At 33.7% G+C, this 16685-nt stretch overlaps 1 protein-coding gene across 3 annotated transcripts in view; it reads left to right on the top strand.

The window, feature by feature from the left end:
* Window positions 1-8807, top strand: part of MAP3K7 (mitogen-activated protein kinase kinase kinase 7) — a 77281-nt gene extending 68474 nt beyond the window's left edge. For 2 of the 3 annotated variants that reach the window (XM_012549217.3, XM_012549218.3), the window contains 3 exons: window positions 2004-2065; window positions 2760-2875; window positions 5332-8807. In XM_012549217.3, the coding sequence (XP_012404671.1) occupies window positions 2004-2065; window positions 2760-2875; window positions 5332-5512 (359 nt within the window). In that variant the 3' untranslated portion in view covers window positions 5513-8807. The remainder of the gene's footprint in view (window positions 1-2003; window positions 2066-2759; window positions 2876-5331) is intronic. The other variant, XM_023503113.2, reaches the window with a different exon arrangement.
* The last annotated feature ends 7878 nt before the right edge of the window (window positions 8808-16685 follow it).

Below are 16685 nucleotides of genomic sequence, written 5' to 3' on the forward strand. Positions count from 1 at the left end.
ATTGAAAAGATTAAAAAGTGATGTGATTAGAAGGGTCATAAGGATGAATACTGAAGTCCCTGAGCGTGACAATGAATGGGTTGGAGAGAAAGACTATCAGATAACTACTGAGGTCAATAAGAAAATTGAAAAGGTGATTTGGAGGTAGGCAGATAATAAAATTAAAGATAAGGAAAAAGATTGTGGAAGAGAGCCTGGCTAGAATAGAGAGTACCAGTTAGAGAGCCACAGCAAATTAAATTGGATATGTGAACAGGCTTGAAAGGTGGCAGACAGAGGATTTAGACTTGCTGTAGTAAGCAGTACAGACCAACACGTTCATGGAATAACTTAACTATTATTGTGACTATTTAGAGTAGGCACTGAAACTGTGATTTCAGTAGTAATGAAGATCCCAAGTGAGGAAACCTCCCTCTATCAATGCTGATGGGGAGCTCAGAGGCTTAGTTGCTCAGAGAAGAGGTAACAAACTTACTGGCTTATGAGGCCCATAAAGCTTCCAGTGTTATTAAAATCAGATTAAAATATAATCAGGGAATGTCATAACAATGTTAATTTATGGTTTCTTAAATCAATATGTAACCAGCAGGGATCCATTTTTGGTTTGAGTTTGATACCACTATTCCAGAGAATTAGATACTGTGACTTGCCCAGGGTCACACAGCCAGACTAACAGGTAGGCCTTGAACTCAGAGCTTCCTGGCATCGAGGCCAACTCTTTACCCAGGTACACTACTATTTGATTCTGACTGTTGTATTACTGAAAACTAAAAATGTTTTGCTTGTACAACTGTAGGCGTAATTGAAATACTTCTTGCCCAACAGGAAGGCAAATCAGCCAGTTGAAACTAAGCTCTAGGTCTCAAGTTCCCCATGCCTGGGCTAAATATGTTAAGTAGATATTCAAAGCAACTGTTTGGTTCAAGTACTCAAGCATTTTATAAACATAGCCTAATTATTCAGATCTTTTTATTAAAACAACCTCCTTGGAGACCTTTGCAAATCAGTAATACTTTGTTAGCCCATTTCTACAGACTGGATGTACATAAAATAAATTAACTGTCTTTTTTTTTTAAGGGTTCTAAAAAATTTAAGCTAATACAGATTGCCTTTCTTTTCCTTCAGTTTCCCTTCTCCTAGTCTTCTCTTTCCCTTCTTCCCCCAATTTAGTCTGAATTTGATAGTTAAAACCTATAAACTGATTCGTCAAAGCTAAAGATACTAGGGAGACAAGATAGAATATAGCAGGAAGCGGCAAATTAAGAGATGACTGAGCCATCAACTTATCTGTGTAGATTGAATATTATGTCTCAGCTATCCTTCTGGCCTTGGCTTCATTTTTAGCATTCCTTGGAAAGTACTTACCAGTAAAATGTTAGCAGCTCATCATTTTTTTCTCTGATAACAGGTAAGGAAGAAGAATGGAAAATCCTGTTATAATGTCACTCCACCATACTTTCTCCAGTACTGTCTGTTTTAGCAAAATTGATTAAAATATTAAAGCAGCCAAATCTACAGATTAGTTCACTGTGTAAGACACAGATTTAAGTAAACCTAATATTAAAAAAAAAAAAAAAAAAAAGATTTGACTAGGTAACACTTGTTTGTACCAGAGTTGAAAGTATCCAGTTGTCAAGTCTCTACCAAAAGGGAGAATCTTTTGAATTGAGTCAAGTTCTGTTTCATTTAGGTGAAATGGTTCCATCCAGGCCATTTAACTTAATGCTAGAGTATCAGAGCATGATTTTAAGAAAAAACATATGATAAATCTACATCTCATTTTACTTAACATTTATATAAACAACTTATTAGTTATTCTATAAAGACCACATTCTAGAATGACCATTCTATTGTAGCTCTTAATTTTTTATTTATAATTTTTTTTTTGATAATTCATGTTATTATTACATTATTTCGTTGGAAAATGAAGCATGCTTCTCAGTTTCTTTGTGTAATTATCTCTGTCACAATTTTTATTTTTAATGTGAATGCTTGAATTCTAGATACCAATGGATCAGATAATTCCATCCCAATGGCCTATCTTACACTGGATCACCAATTACAGGTAATATGTTAACTTGCTGAATATTCTTTAGCTTTAACTCAGTACTCTTACTAAAAAGAATTTCTCTCTAGAGATGACAACTATATTATTGACCCGTTTTTGCTCTTGAATAAAGTTACAATAAATTACTTTTTAATTTGGGTAATCAGATGAGAAATGTTTGGATATGTTCTTATATTTCATTAATCATTTGAAAGAACTGTTAAATCTTTTTTCACAACTGTTTAGCATAACATTTTTATTCTTTAAGATCAGAACATTAAAGCATAAGTTATGTGAGTTACTTTATTATTTGACACTCTGCAACCCATTTTGATGTTAATGGTAACTGAATATATAAATAATAACAAGGTTCAGTGCCCCTGCATGTGATTATGTGAGCTATAAACATCTTTTTGTATAATATAAGTAATTTGGTAACTTGCAATTTAATACCCTTAGCTAAGAGAGCTTTAGTCATGGTTCTGTGTAACAAAGAAAGTGTTAAAACAGCAAGTGTAAATTTAAGTTCTGAGTTAACCCTGGCAAGAGTACACTGAGATTTTCCAGGACATGGTTTAGCACTTATTTTTAAAAGCTTACTGGTTTGTGCAACCTGGTACTGGATAAATATATTACAGTCACAGTCCAACTAGCTAGATTAGATAATGAGATTTCATTTGATTATGTTTTAACATGTCTGATTTATTTTCAGCCACTAGCACCTTGTCCAAACTCCAAAGAATCCATGGCTGTGTTTGAACAGCATTGTAAAATGGCTCAAGAATATATGAAAGTTCAGACAGAAATAGCATTACTTTTGCAGAGAAAGTAAGTAAATTCTTTATAACCCAGTTAATTTTCATGCAGAAAGATTTTTAACGTGTTTTTGATATATGTTAAAAGTTTAGGTTAACATTTTTTGCAAAAATGAAGACTCACAGTTCTTCAGAATTAATAACAATGTTCCTAACCTCAAACCCTCATTGATATCCATACTGCAGAGTTTAAATATACTGCTGATTACTTGCAGGGGTCACTCTATCTCTAAATGAGGCCTTTGGTTTGCGTGTGTGCGCGCATGCATGTATACATGCGCGCCCCCCCCCCCCCCCACACACACACACGCCAGTTTTCAAGTTAAAATGCAACTGAAAGAATCACATAAAAAAGTTTACTTGTAAATAAATATTTCAAATGACTCAAACTTATCATTTTATTATTATTACTAGAATGAGGATATGATTTTTAGAACCAGATTTGTGAGTTTATTGTTATAAGAAATTACTGGGGAGAAATTACTTCTTCTAATACAGATCAGTATCTGCACTGTGACTTTATAGTCTTAAAAAATTTCACAATACAGTGCTATCAAACACAAAAGAAACAGAAGCCACTGAATTATACATAAAAATTCCTGAGAGTACACATTGCCTTAGAAAATAATAAATTGATATTATCTAAGTTCTATTATATTTGTATTTATTGTGTTAAATATTTCCAAATTATATTTTAATCTGGTTTAGACCTCTTAAAGAAGTATTGTTGGCTACATGTTTGTTGGACTGAGAGATTAAATAATTTCCCCAGGTCACACAGCTAGTATGAGTTAGAGGCAGGTTTTTTTTAACACAGGTATTCTTACTCCAAAGCTATCATCTGTCTATACGCTATACTACAGTGACTCTCCTTCATTCTGTTATTTTAGAAGTGTAACATTCATAGAAATGTTTGTATAAAAACAAGATGGGAGAGTCATATTCTGAAATTACAATATGCCCCTAAATATACTTGTTAAACCCAAATCAAGTTCATTTTTCATAGTCTATCTTTTGTACTTCTTTTCCACTTCATATATTTTTACAATTCTATTCCTCTTAGTCTTTGACTTCACTCTCAGGAAATACATGTTTATTCATGACCAAATTGATGCTGGTGATAATCACGTTAAAAAAAAAAAATCCTAAATGAAGAAATATTCTCAGAATTGGTGTTCATTGTCTCAATTTTGGCATAAATATAAATTGAAAACTGAAGGATACTATCTTGATGAAATGAAGTAATTTGTTATTAGTTACTTGTAACTTGTTAATTTGAGGTTTGGGCCTCTGAATTTTAATAAATTATTATTATATAATAAATATTTATTACCTGTGGCATATTAGACTGGTAGAATTGTTATAGCAAAAAAATATTTAAAGGAAGTATTTCCAATTGAAGGTGGGGTTAGATATAAGATGAAGCATTCTAGAAACTTTAATTCAAGATAATGAAACTGCTGGTGTTTATAGTTTTGTTGATACTTTTTAAGTTACTTTTTTTTTAAGTAAATTTTGCTTTCAGGGGAAAACAAATTGAAAAGCATTCTAAACAAAGAAGGCAAAATATTTCACCAGTTCTAAATACTAATTGTTTTCATTTTACGTTCTTTTTTTTTTTTAATTTATTTTGCATGAGAATTTTATTATGATTATTCTCCCCTCTGCCAAAACACAGTTCTGAAATATTCATTTTATAAGTTAACACTAAAATTCTTCAATTTTAAAAGATGTCAGTAAAAACTAGTTCTCTAGGTAGAACTCTGCTAAGGTCTATGATTAGGTCTTTTCTGAAAATACGTACAGAATCAAGTAATATAATCCAAATGTGTTATTATAAAGGGCTTACATGTAATAATCCAGAGTATGCCCAGGGTTTGCAGCAAAGTATTGTATTCTAAAACAGGAAAGGAATTGTATGTTAGATAGCATCTATTTCAATTAAATAGCTGGAACTGTCTTATCTACATCTTTGAATGAGTTGCATATAGCTAAATATGATGGTGATATCATAGCATGAATGTTAAAGTAGAATTTTAATGATAAAACCATCCTATCCTTTTCCCCACCAGTGCTTCAAGAAATAACCTTTCCCTGGCCAGTTTTCCCCTGGAAAAAAAAGGGGTTGGAGGTAGAGAATTGATCAGACATAATATTCTGATTTTTGTTACTGTTTTATCTGTTGTGGCTCACTTTTATCATCTCTAAATCCTCTAATTGTAGGAGAAAAGTTATTTTAAAAAGGATTATGTTATTTATGTAGTTATTTTAGAATTATGAAATGGTAAAATATGTAGGAGGTACTTTCCATCCCAATACATTATGGTTATATTAATTGAACAGTGTTCTTGGCATACATAATGATAGACCAAAATTAAAGTTTTAATTGCTTGAACTACCTGTTAGCAGCAAAAACTATATAAATTTTTCTATCATAATTAACATGTTATTATGTGATATCATTTTTAGGCAAGAACTAGTAGCAGAATTGGACCAGGATGAAAAAGACCAGCAAAATACATCTCGTCTGGTACAAGAACATAAAAAGCTTTTAGATGAAAACAAAAGTCTTTCTACATACTACCAGCAATGCAAAAAACAATTAGAGGTCATCAGAAGTCAACAACAAAAGCGGCAAGGCACTTCATGATTCCTTAGGACCTTGGATTTGAAAGTCATGCACAGAAAGACTTTTTTTTTGTGGGGGAGGGAGAACATTAATACTTATAATTCATGAGTGTTAGCTTCTTGATATGTTCTGAATGCCTATTCCCTATATTTGCTGCATTTGTTACATCATTTATTTCCCTATTCTTCTGGTGGACATGCAGTTCAACAGTCCTGTTGAATAACATAGGACACCCGTGACTTGAATAAGCAGCAGAATTCAGCATTAAGGCAGATGCAGTGAACCATGACAGTGCATGCATGCTTATTGTGTCAAGGATGGCCTGACAGAAAGAGGACATGGGTTAAAATGGCTGCTATATGCAAGATCTTCTTGATTTTCATATTAGGTTGTTACCTCAGTAAGAACAAAACAATAACTTAGAGAATAGTTTTGTTCTTGTATTTCATCTCAAGAAAATTTAAAATGTCACTTTTAGATGAAAAGATGCATTGTCCCAAGTTTAAAGACAAAGTGCTGTCTTAGAATAATTGGCGATACCTTGCAGAGACATTTGACCCATAGGCATGTTGTAAAATGGGAAGGCAATCTGATGCCAACACCCCTGCCTTAGTGATTTTCTTCCATAAGATTTTTGGAGGTAAGTAAGCAACTATTGCTTCATTTTAGCAAAGGAGCAATTTGGCATTGCCTTACTGAACTGTAATTTGATGGCAATATAGTAAGCATAATGTCTCTCTCTTTTTAAAATGTTTTTAATTAAGTATGATAGTATGTATGTATGGGTTGAAACTGTAGAACTTTTGTGCCTCTCATATCTCTCACATGAAACTATAAAAAGCTAAAGAAAATGATCTTAAATGATCCTTCCTTCCATAATAATAATTATCTGGTTTTATGCTACATGTTTAAAAAACTATGGAAAAAGAAGCAGTATTCCTCAGAGAAGCAATGAGTTGTTCTGACTTGAAAGATCTGGACTTGATAGAGAAAAGGAATCCACTAAATGAGAAATAAAAGTTCAAAAATCAAGAGTCAAGATAGGAAGAAAAGCAGCATCAAATCATTAAGCACTCTCTATATTCCACTGATGAGTGCGACTTACTCCAAGCAAGCCTATTCTAGAATGAATGCCTGCCCACCGCCTCCCTGCCTAAAGAGAAGAGCAGCCATACTTCATCAGCTAGAAATGAAATAATTGTGTGTGTGTGTGTGTGTGTGTGTGTGTGTGTGTGTGTGTGTGTGTGTGTGTCATTGACTGCCCACAATCGTGTGGATAGAAATAACTTTAAAATAGTAATAAAAGATCATGGAGCACTTAGAATAGCCTAATAATGTCTTTTTGGCTGACATTAAAATCAGTCCCAGTGGATAAGATATTCTAAAATTTTGAAAGCATTTATATTTTCTGAGGAGAAATTTTTTTAAATAACAGGCTGCTGTTTCATCAAAATGCCAAAAAAAAGATTATTGAAACTTATATTGGGGGTGTTTAGTTCTTTGGCTGTATTTCAGATGATCATTTAGTCTGAATATCAGAACTATTGATTAAAATGAGTCATAAAAAGGACATTTTTTCCTTCTATTTTTCTCTTTCCATTAAGCTTCATGATATGTGTTTGTGTGTGTACATGTGTGTATTTATATGCACAGGCATTTATTTGTATATGTTTGAGAGAGAGAATAGATATTGTAAAGATGAAGGATGATTTGTTATTTAAGACTGTCATTTTCAGCTTAAATCTGTTATTGGGAGATCTCTGGAAGCTAAAATTTTCTTTTTTTTAAATAAAGGGGGGGTTATCATTCTCAAATAATTTGATTAGCTAGCTGAAACTGATATTGGGATCAACTTAAGGGCACACATATTTATAGCAAAATGTAATTGGCCGAGAAAATAACTGTAGAATTATGAATAGCACAGTTATCCAAAGCATTGCTGCTTTCACACATGTCAGTCTACTGAAATGGACTCAGTCCATCATCAGTGATTTTCATAATATGTTTCAGAGCATGAAGCATAGCAGCATGGATGTGAAGGCATGATTTCACCTGCATCCTTAATAATTGCAGATGTCAGATCATATCTCAGGATATCAACTGGTTATTGCTGTATCACATTGCTACCCACATATTAAAGAGAAAATAGAAGTTCTTTAGCTTATATGAAGGTCGTGCTAGTTTGAGGACATGGTACATAGTTCAAATGGCCATTTAGAGCAGTTGCTTCTTTGTTTACAGTCAACTCATTTTTAAGTACTGTAAGTTCTCCTGTATATTGAGTGAAATTCAACTTGTTTAGTTCTTAAGTAGTTTGTATTGCCAGTCTAAAGTTATGTGTGTTTATTTTTCATTTTTATTTTTTTTAACAAGGGAGTAAAGACAATGACTAATTATCCTTGTTAATGGGGGACAGGGATAGATGGTATGAATCATTTGAATCCCTAGGTAATCTCCAAACTTCATGTTAACCAGTCTTTTTCAACACACTCTTACTTCAAACTCCAAAACAGAGTTTTATCAAGAAGCCAAACTTAATTAATTCTACTTTTTACCTTCTTGCCTTGACCATCATAGATGGGTGGGGTTGAAAAGGAAGGAAAGTAACCAACTAAATAATCAATACTTGATTAGTAAAAGTTGGTTCTACTTAATGTAACATTTGCCTACCTTAAAAAGACCTGTGAAGAAAAATATTTTGTTCCTTTAAAATCTATGCAGTAGCAATGACTTTTTTGAGTCAAACAAAAATCAACCACCAGTATTTTCCTTATAGCAACATTAGCATATTCAGAAGGCTTTTGTTATATGGTTGTTTACAAATGTTGTACTTGTTTTTTTGTTTGTTTGTTTGTTTGTTTTAATATTTTGGCGTGTTGATTATTTTTCATGTTACCATTATGTTCCTAATTAAAGTTATCCCTTCATATATTCATAGAGGTAAAGCATCTATTTTTTTCTCTTCCTCCCTCACGTCCTTTTTAAAATTCTGACGTTCACTTCTTGTATTCTACCTTAAAAAGGTAATGAATTCTACTTAAGTCGTTCAGAATTTTTATGTAAGATATTGTGTAATGCCAGTATGCTTCTGTATTCTTTGTGATTCTAACCTCTCAAAAATGCTTTTTTTTTTTAAGATTTATTTTCTGTTTTTAATGAAAAATTGAAGATTGTAATTAAAAACTTGTATATAAAATGGCATTTGATTTCATATGATATAGGAATGAACTGTGTGGCTTTCTGCTGCAACAGTGTATTTACCTTACATAAAATCTAATAAAAACTGAAAATTTTCAGTATCTTTGTAATACCCCTACACTAACTAACTAATTTGTTGTTTAGAGAAATTCTATTTGGGGGTAGAGATTTGAAACTATTATTTAGATTGCCTGTTCTAGTTCAATACTTTTAATTTAACAGATTGTATCTTTTTAATACCCTTTGTGAATCATGAGTAATGATTCACTGTTTTGTCTTTGTATGATCATGTTCTTAATAGGAAAACTGCTTTTCTCTGCCATCAGATGCTTCCCTAGACTTTTCAACAAATGTAGTCATAACACTCATCCCATTTTCTCCTAATTCCCTCACCTGTTCTTGCTTTGTAATATATTTACACTTCTTACATTTTTATTTGTTATCTGTTTCTTCCTCTACCTCATACATTCTTACAATACTTCCCATCTTTAGCAAATCCATTCAGAGTGTCCTCTTGGCTATTTGGGATAACAACAACTTGGTCTTCAATGTTGGACCGCTACACCCTTCAGAATCAATTCAACTTACTTTTACTCTTTTAGGTGAAACTTCTCCCTGTATTGTACACAAGAAAGTGTGCATATGCGGACACACACGGCAGATCTGCTCCTAAATTAATATATTGACTATAAATGACAAGGTTTTGCACTAACTGATGATGAAATGCTGTAATTAGAAGATACTGGGACATCACCTTTTAAGTTTCTAAATATTCTTCTGTGTTTAAAAAAAGGCAAGGATTTTAAAATTAAACCCTTCCTTTTTAGTCTGTATCATTTCAAAGCACTTTAAAAATAATTATCATCTCTTAAAAAAGACATTTTGCCACAAGATGCGGGCATGTTTAGGAGACCTAATAGTTCATATGGAAAGTAGGTATTTTATAAATATCTGAGGGTATTTAAAATAATTTAGTCCTTGATTCTGTAAAGCATAGAATCACAGGATATTTTTTGAGCATTTCCTTATTGGAAATCATTTTGTTTATTCCTTCATTTTACAGGTGAGGAAACAGGTCCAAAGAGATTTTGTGCAGGTAATTTTGTTAATGACAAACCTGAAACTAAAACCCTGGTGTCCTGACTCCCAATGAAGTATATAAGTTGTTAATACTTTTTGCTTTTGATGTACTACACAAAGGTTAATCTTATAATAAGGTAAGTACACATATCATATTTTTGACCACAGAAATGTAAAATTTGTACTACAGTGCAAGTTTCCTGGTAGAGAGTAATAAATTAATTCAACAAGCATCTAAGTGCCTGTCTATTCTATCCAGAGTCCCTGTGCTAGGTATGAAGGAAACAGAGTTCAAATAAGAAAAACCTTGACCTCATGGAACCTGCAGTCTTCTAGATAAAAACAATTATGATGTATAATATTTTATTCACATAGATACAGATAGATGTCTAACATTTATTAGAGAGTGGCAAAGCAGTATCAAGATTAAGATTAATAGGGGGTATTAAATGAGTGTTTATAAGAACTTGGAGCTAGAAAGGGTATTTGAAGTTGTCCAACCCCCTCATTCCACAATTAAGGAAATAGACCCAAGAGAGTAACCTACCAGATTAGAATGGTAGTTATCAGCTCATTTAAATCTGTGTTTTCTGAATCTGAATTCAGCACTTCTATACCATGCTGCCTCCTTCTGGTTGAATAGAAAGAATTACTGATTTTCACTTTGATTGCTTTTGCTAATCATTACAACCAGATGTGTCAAACATAAAACTCAACACTCCCAAGTACAGCCTGAGCCAGATTAAAATTTTGGAGATATGGGAGAACATTTATTAAAATACAACAAATCAATGTTAATATATGGCTAAGTCGTGTGTAAAGATCCTTTATGTGCAATTTAGTAGTGTCCATTTCAGTTTTTTAAATTCTATTAGCACTTCAATTCTAGGCATAAAAAAAACTACATCCAGAATTTTTATATTCAATGAGAGATACTGCTTTCAAGGACTTAAATTTGCTATAGAACAATCCTGTAGCATCAGGACTGAATCGGTTCATTTGGCACTTCACTCCACTCACCCTCCCTCAACCCATGCTGCAAACCAGCATCTGAAATTTGATGTCTTTCTAGCAGTAATTTAATTTAGAGGAGTAGTTCTTGAGTTTCTCAGTTTTTCTCATCCACAAGAGAAAGGGACTCCAGCTCCTTTTATTCTAATCTTTCAGCCTGGCCAGCCTCTTCTTGTGACCTTTACAGACTTGATGAGCTGAGACCCAGGCTGACCTTATAGACTTGTAAAAGTAAGCCAAACCTATCTAGGTCTCAGCTAGCCACATAGGACTTTCAAATATTTTGTAAACCACTTCTCACTTAAGCATGTTACAAAATGAGAACTCATTAAACATCAACTGAATCTAATGATATCTTAAAATTTGCAAATAAGAAGATGTCTTTATCCTATAATTTTGGTTGATGATATTGATGGCATATTTTGACAAAATAGTTGCTTTGAAAGCACCATGAAATCACCAAATTAAATACTATACATTTGTCTCCCAAAAATCAAAAGAAGTTTACAAGATGTAATTGCTTTTCTCAGTTGTGGATTCCTGAGGCATTGTTGTTAAAATAATGACTAAGATAATGCTTGACTTATTGAAACCAAATTAAAATTAGGGGAAAGTGAAACTTGAAGAAAATAGCTGTAATCAACTTAATATACAGGACTGTGTAGCTGTTTTCATTGGTAATGCTCTCTTAATAGAGTACATCTCAAGATTCTTTCTGGACCTATCTCTACTCCTCTCTGTCGGTGATCTCATTCAACACTGTTCATGGGTTCAATTATCTCTATGTAGATGACTTCCATAGAAATATAGATTCAACCCTATTTTTTCCTGAGCTCCACTTTCACATCAGCAATTCTGTTTTAAAGATTTCCAACTGCATATTTCCATAGATGTACCCTATTAAACATGCCTCAAGTAATTCCCCTTTCCTTCCTAACTTTCCCACTTAGTTTTGTGTCCTCAGTTATCCCTTAACTTATTATTCTCCCTCATTCTCAGTATCCCATCAGTTGTGACTCTTAGTCAATTCTATCTCTACAATATCTCACACAACAACACCAACCTATTCCAGAACTTCTCACCTATTGTAAAAGCCTCTTAATTGATTTGCCTACCTCAATTAAACAAGTGTTTAATTGAGCTTCTACACAGTTGCCAAAATAATATTCCTAATGTATAGTTCTACCTATGTCACTAACCCACTCAGCAAGGTGGTTCAGTAGATAAAGTGTTGGGTCTTGAGTCAGGAAGATCTGAGTTCACTTAAGACTCTGGGCAAGTCACTTAACTTGTGTCTGCTTCCACTTCTTCTGAAATGAAGACAGTAATAATATTCCTCCCAGGGCAGTGAGAATCAAATGATAAAATTATAACGGTCTTAGTGCTATGTCTGGCACATACCAAGTGCTAAATAAGTCAGTTAGCTATTATCGTTATAATACACCCATCTCACTATTGCCCCTTACATCAAATTCAAATATCTTCATTTGACATTTAAAGCCCTTCACAATCTAGTGCCTGCCTCCCTTCTCGGACTCATTGATTATTCTTTCACACTATTATCCAGCCAAACTGACCTTCTTGCTACTCCTGATGCATTACACCTCATCTCCTATATCTGTGCACAGGCTTTGCCTCAGATGCACACATCACCTCAACCTCTTTAAATCCCTAACCTTTTCCAGAGTCCACTTCAAGCATCATTTCCTCTGTGAAGCTTTTCCTGACTCCTCAACTCTTCAATGCCTTCCTCCAATTATGCCTCTCCCCAAAAATTATCCTATATCTATTTTGCATTTTATATTTTCTTAATGTGTATGTATCATTTATCTGAAAATAACACAAACTTCTTAGGGGCAAGGTTTGTTTCTTTTTTGCTGTTTACTTTGTTATCTTAGTACTATTGAGGACAGTGCCTGAGAAGTATCAAGAGCTTAAATATTTGTTGATTAATAAATGAGTGCCTGCTCAGATTGGCCCATTTTCCATCCAAACTTGCTTGTTTATACTAGAACAGGATATTCCATCTCCCATTTTCATAAATCACACTGACAGTCAACCATGACTGGAATATTCTTCCATACATCTGCCCTTAGGCTATCCTTATTTTCCCTTCAAGGCCAAGCTCAAGCTCTACTTCCTACAGGAAGCCTTCCCTGATTCCTCCAATTGTTAGTGTTCCCAATGCTCTGCCACACCCACACTATATTTTGTATATATTATTCTGTTTTCATGTTGTTGTTTTTTTTTTCAGTAGAATCTAAGTTCTTTGAGGGCAGAGACTTTTCATTTTTCTTTTTATTCCCTAACTTAATATTGTGCCTGACATAGTAGGTCTTCAATAAATGCTTGCTGACTCAATTATCATTTGCTTTGTCTAGAGCACTAGGAAAGATAAATATCAAGTTTGAATAAAGATATGGTTCCTGCCATCTAATAGCTTGTCATTCAGTTCTTGATAATAAAGAATCAGAATTTGAGAATTTGGAAAACATCTCAACAACCATATAGTCCAACCCATACATAAAAGGAATCCCATTACAATATATGATTCAAGTGATCAGCCAGCCTCTACTTGAAGTCTTCCAAATACCTACCACCTCTTCAGCTGTCTCACTGTAGAACAGCTCTGGTTGTCAGAAGATTTCTTCCTAATACCAAGTCTAAATTTGCCTCTGCAGCTTCAGCCTATAGCTTTTGGTTCTGTCTTCTGGGAACAAACCAAATAAATGCCACTTTTCCTTCACATGACAAACCCTTAACTTCTTGAATATAGCTCTCAGTTTCTATCTCCCCATCCTTCCACTAGTCCTTTGCAGACTAAACATCCTAAATTCCTTCAATTGATGCTCATGACAGTAGTAAAATCACTATTTTGTACTACTCAAATGTTCTTAAGGTTATATTGTCTATAGATATGTGGATCTGAAGGGGAAATTCTTTACCAATCTTTTCATTATAATCAACACTCCTAGATCTCTTGATCCACTCCTGAAAATAATATTTTTAAATGTGTCAAGCAAAAGAGGAAATTAATTACAGTATATTGAAATAGTTATCAAAAATTGTTTTAAAGTTCATAGATTCCAAATCAAGAACCCTGTCTAGACTATAATTTGCAGAGCAAATGACCAGACATTTATAGTGGCAAAGGAAGTTTCCTCACTCAGATTTCCTTACAGTGGTGAAATTATAGGTCTATTACAAAAAGAAGAGGAAAAGGGGAAAAAAAAGGAAAAAAAAAAAAAACCATCTTCCTGAATTTGTCACTGTAATTGATGCACTCTGAGAAAACTTAAGATTATGTTATAAAGATCCATGACTAGAAATCAAAAGTTAGGCCAACCCCAAAGGAAAGCAAATTAAATAAAACCTGAAACATTGAAATTATTCTCTTTATTGCCTTCAGACTTATGATTTCACAAGCTCTGTACCAGTAAATATCAGTAAGTCATAGGTCTGCTCTTAGTCTTTAGAGTTGCCTGAGGAACTGAGAAGTTAAAAAACACATGCTTATATAATTAGGACTTTTAGAGGCAAGAGTTGAACCCAGGTTTCTGACTATAAAGGCAAGTCTCAGTTATATCTACTTCCTTTTGCTGCTTGCCAAAAGTTACATTTTAACAGCCAAAACTTTTTGTTGAGTTCTGTAAAATTGTGACAATTATAACAAAGCTTTTCTTTTGAAAATTCATTGATGAAAAGGAACATAAGATAAAGACATCATAATTCTTAAAAGACAGACAAAGGTGAGGCAAAGTAAACTTCAGGAGGACATTTTAGTAAACGGGATGTTCATGTGAGAAATGTCATTGAATGGGAACACTAAGAAATAAAATGCAGATGGTGGCTTGTAGTTACTCAAAAATCAGAGTTTAAAAAGTGAGCATCAGAGGTGGGAGTCTAAAATAAACTTCTGACTTCAAAACCTGCATTTGTCCTACCAAACCCTATTGAATGGCTTTGGAGATGACAAAAATTGTCAATATAGAAATCCACATAGCAATTTAGTCTAAGAGATACAACAGGTTTTATTATTAGTTATGCAATAATCTGCTCATTAACCATGATAGAGGAAATATGGTGTAGTGCAAGGGTTCTTAACTTGGGATTCAAGATCCTTGGGAATCCATAGATACATTTGGGGGAATTTGAATTTAAATGGTGGGGCAGGGGCGGAGGGGGGGGGGGAGGGAAGGAGAAGGAAGGGGTAGAAATTACATTTTATTTTCAATAACTTCTAATTGAAACCTAGCACTTCTTTTCATTAGAAATATAGTCACAAAACATTTATCTTGAGAAGAGGCCCATGCCATACAAAAAAGATGAAGAATCCATGTCATGGAAGGTTCTTACACTAAAGTTAAATGGTTAGACATCTGAGCTGATGTGGTTTTATTAGTGAAGAGACTGATTATCATCTGCTTTGCTGGTCCACTCTGAGAGCCACAGGACCTTTGCATCTGACTGGCAGCTGAAACTTAGACATAAGCTTTTTGAGGGCAGGGACTGTCTTATTTGATTGGTATTCCCAGTGCCTAACACAGAGTTTTACACATAGTCAGGACTAATTAATGTGTTGATTTTTATTCATTCATTAATTTGTTTGGAGTCTGAACATCTGAATTTGAATCCCTGCTTCTACCATTACCTCTGTGACTTCCATCAAATCATTTAGCCTCTTTTGAGCCTTAATTTCTTCATTTGTTAAATGAGAGAGTTGGGTGAGACTTCTGATGTCTCAATTCCAAATCCACAGTCCTCAGAAAGTCAGGGAAATCAAAAAATTAGCCAAATCCTGAATGCCAATTGGAAAAACCACACAATTAAGATCACTTAAGTAAAGAGTAGTAACTAACCTCTGGCACATTGTAGGCACTTAGTAAATGCTTGTTGACTGACATAGTAGAGTCTTAAAGGAATCAGATCTAAAACTAAAACCAGGAAAGAAATAACATGTATGTTTCAAGAAGAATTAAAAACAACGCAATACGGTAATGCAGTGGATAGCTCATTAGCTCTGGAGTCAGAAGGACTTGAGTTCAAATGCAACCACAGGGAGGTGAAACCAAGGTGGCAGAGTAAAGGCAGGAACTGCCTGAAGGGAGGGAAAACTGATGACAGCTATCACCTCTTTTTAATTTTGTTATTTATTTTAATCAAAACAAACTTCTCAAAAAAAAAAAAAAAAACCACCTGTGATCATTTAACTAAAACCAATAATGGTAAGATAGAAAATCATATGTTTTCTCTATATATAGCTGTGTGATATCCACATATCTCTTTTCCAACTTCACAAAGGATGTTGACTCCACATTCTAAGATGATTGGGGATTATTTGAATGATAAAGCCTGTGCTGTGTCAGCTAGCTCTAATATATTAACAATAGGGAATTTTTCAAAAGCAGTAAAAGAATATCACAGAAATGTATGTCCAGGAAAAAAATGGACTAGTCAAGTAAGAGCAAGGAATGACCTATAGACAAACCATATGCTTCACTTGTATCCATGCAATGTCAAGAGAACTAGGAAAAACTCCAACATATTGGGTAAACCTCCCTCTTCCATAATGGGTAAATAGGAGGATATGAACAAGAGTGACATGATATGCAAACATAGATGGGTTGTTAGCTGTATTACTGGAGATTGTACCTACATGGATGAAACCACTAGAGTGATAAACACTAAGACAGGCATTTTTTTTTTTTTTTTTTTTTTTTTTACTAATTATAACTTTTTATTGATACAACCCATGCCTGGGTAATTTTTTTACATTGTCCCTTGCACTCACTCCTGTTCCAACTTTTCCCCTCCCTCCCTCCACCCCCTCCCCCAGATGGCAAGCAGTTCTATACATGTTAAATAGGTTACAGTATATCCTAGATACAATATATGTGTGCAGAAC

This window comes from Sarcophilus harrisii, chromosome 4 (assembly GCF_902635505.1).
Source record: "Sarcophilus harrisii chromosome 4, mSarHar1.11, whole genome shotgun sequence".
Classification (NCBI taxonomy): domain Eukaryota; kingdom Metazoa; phylum Chordata; class Mammalia; order Dasyuromorphia; family Dasyuridae; genus Sarcophilus; species Sarcophilus harrisii.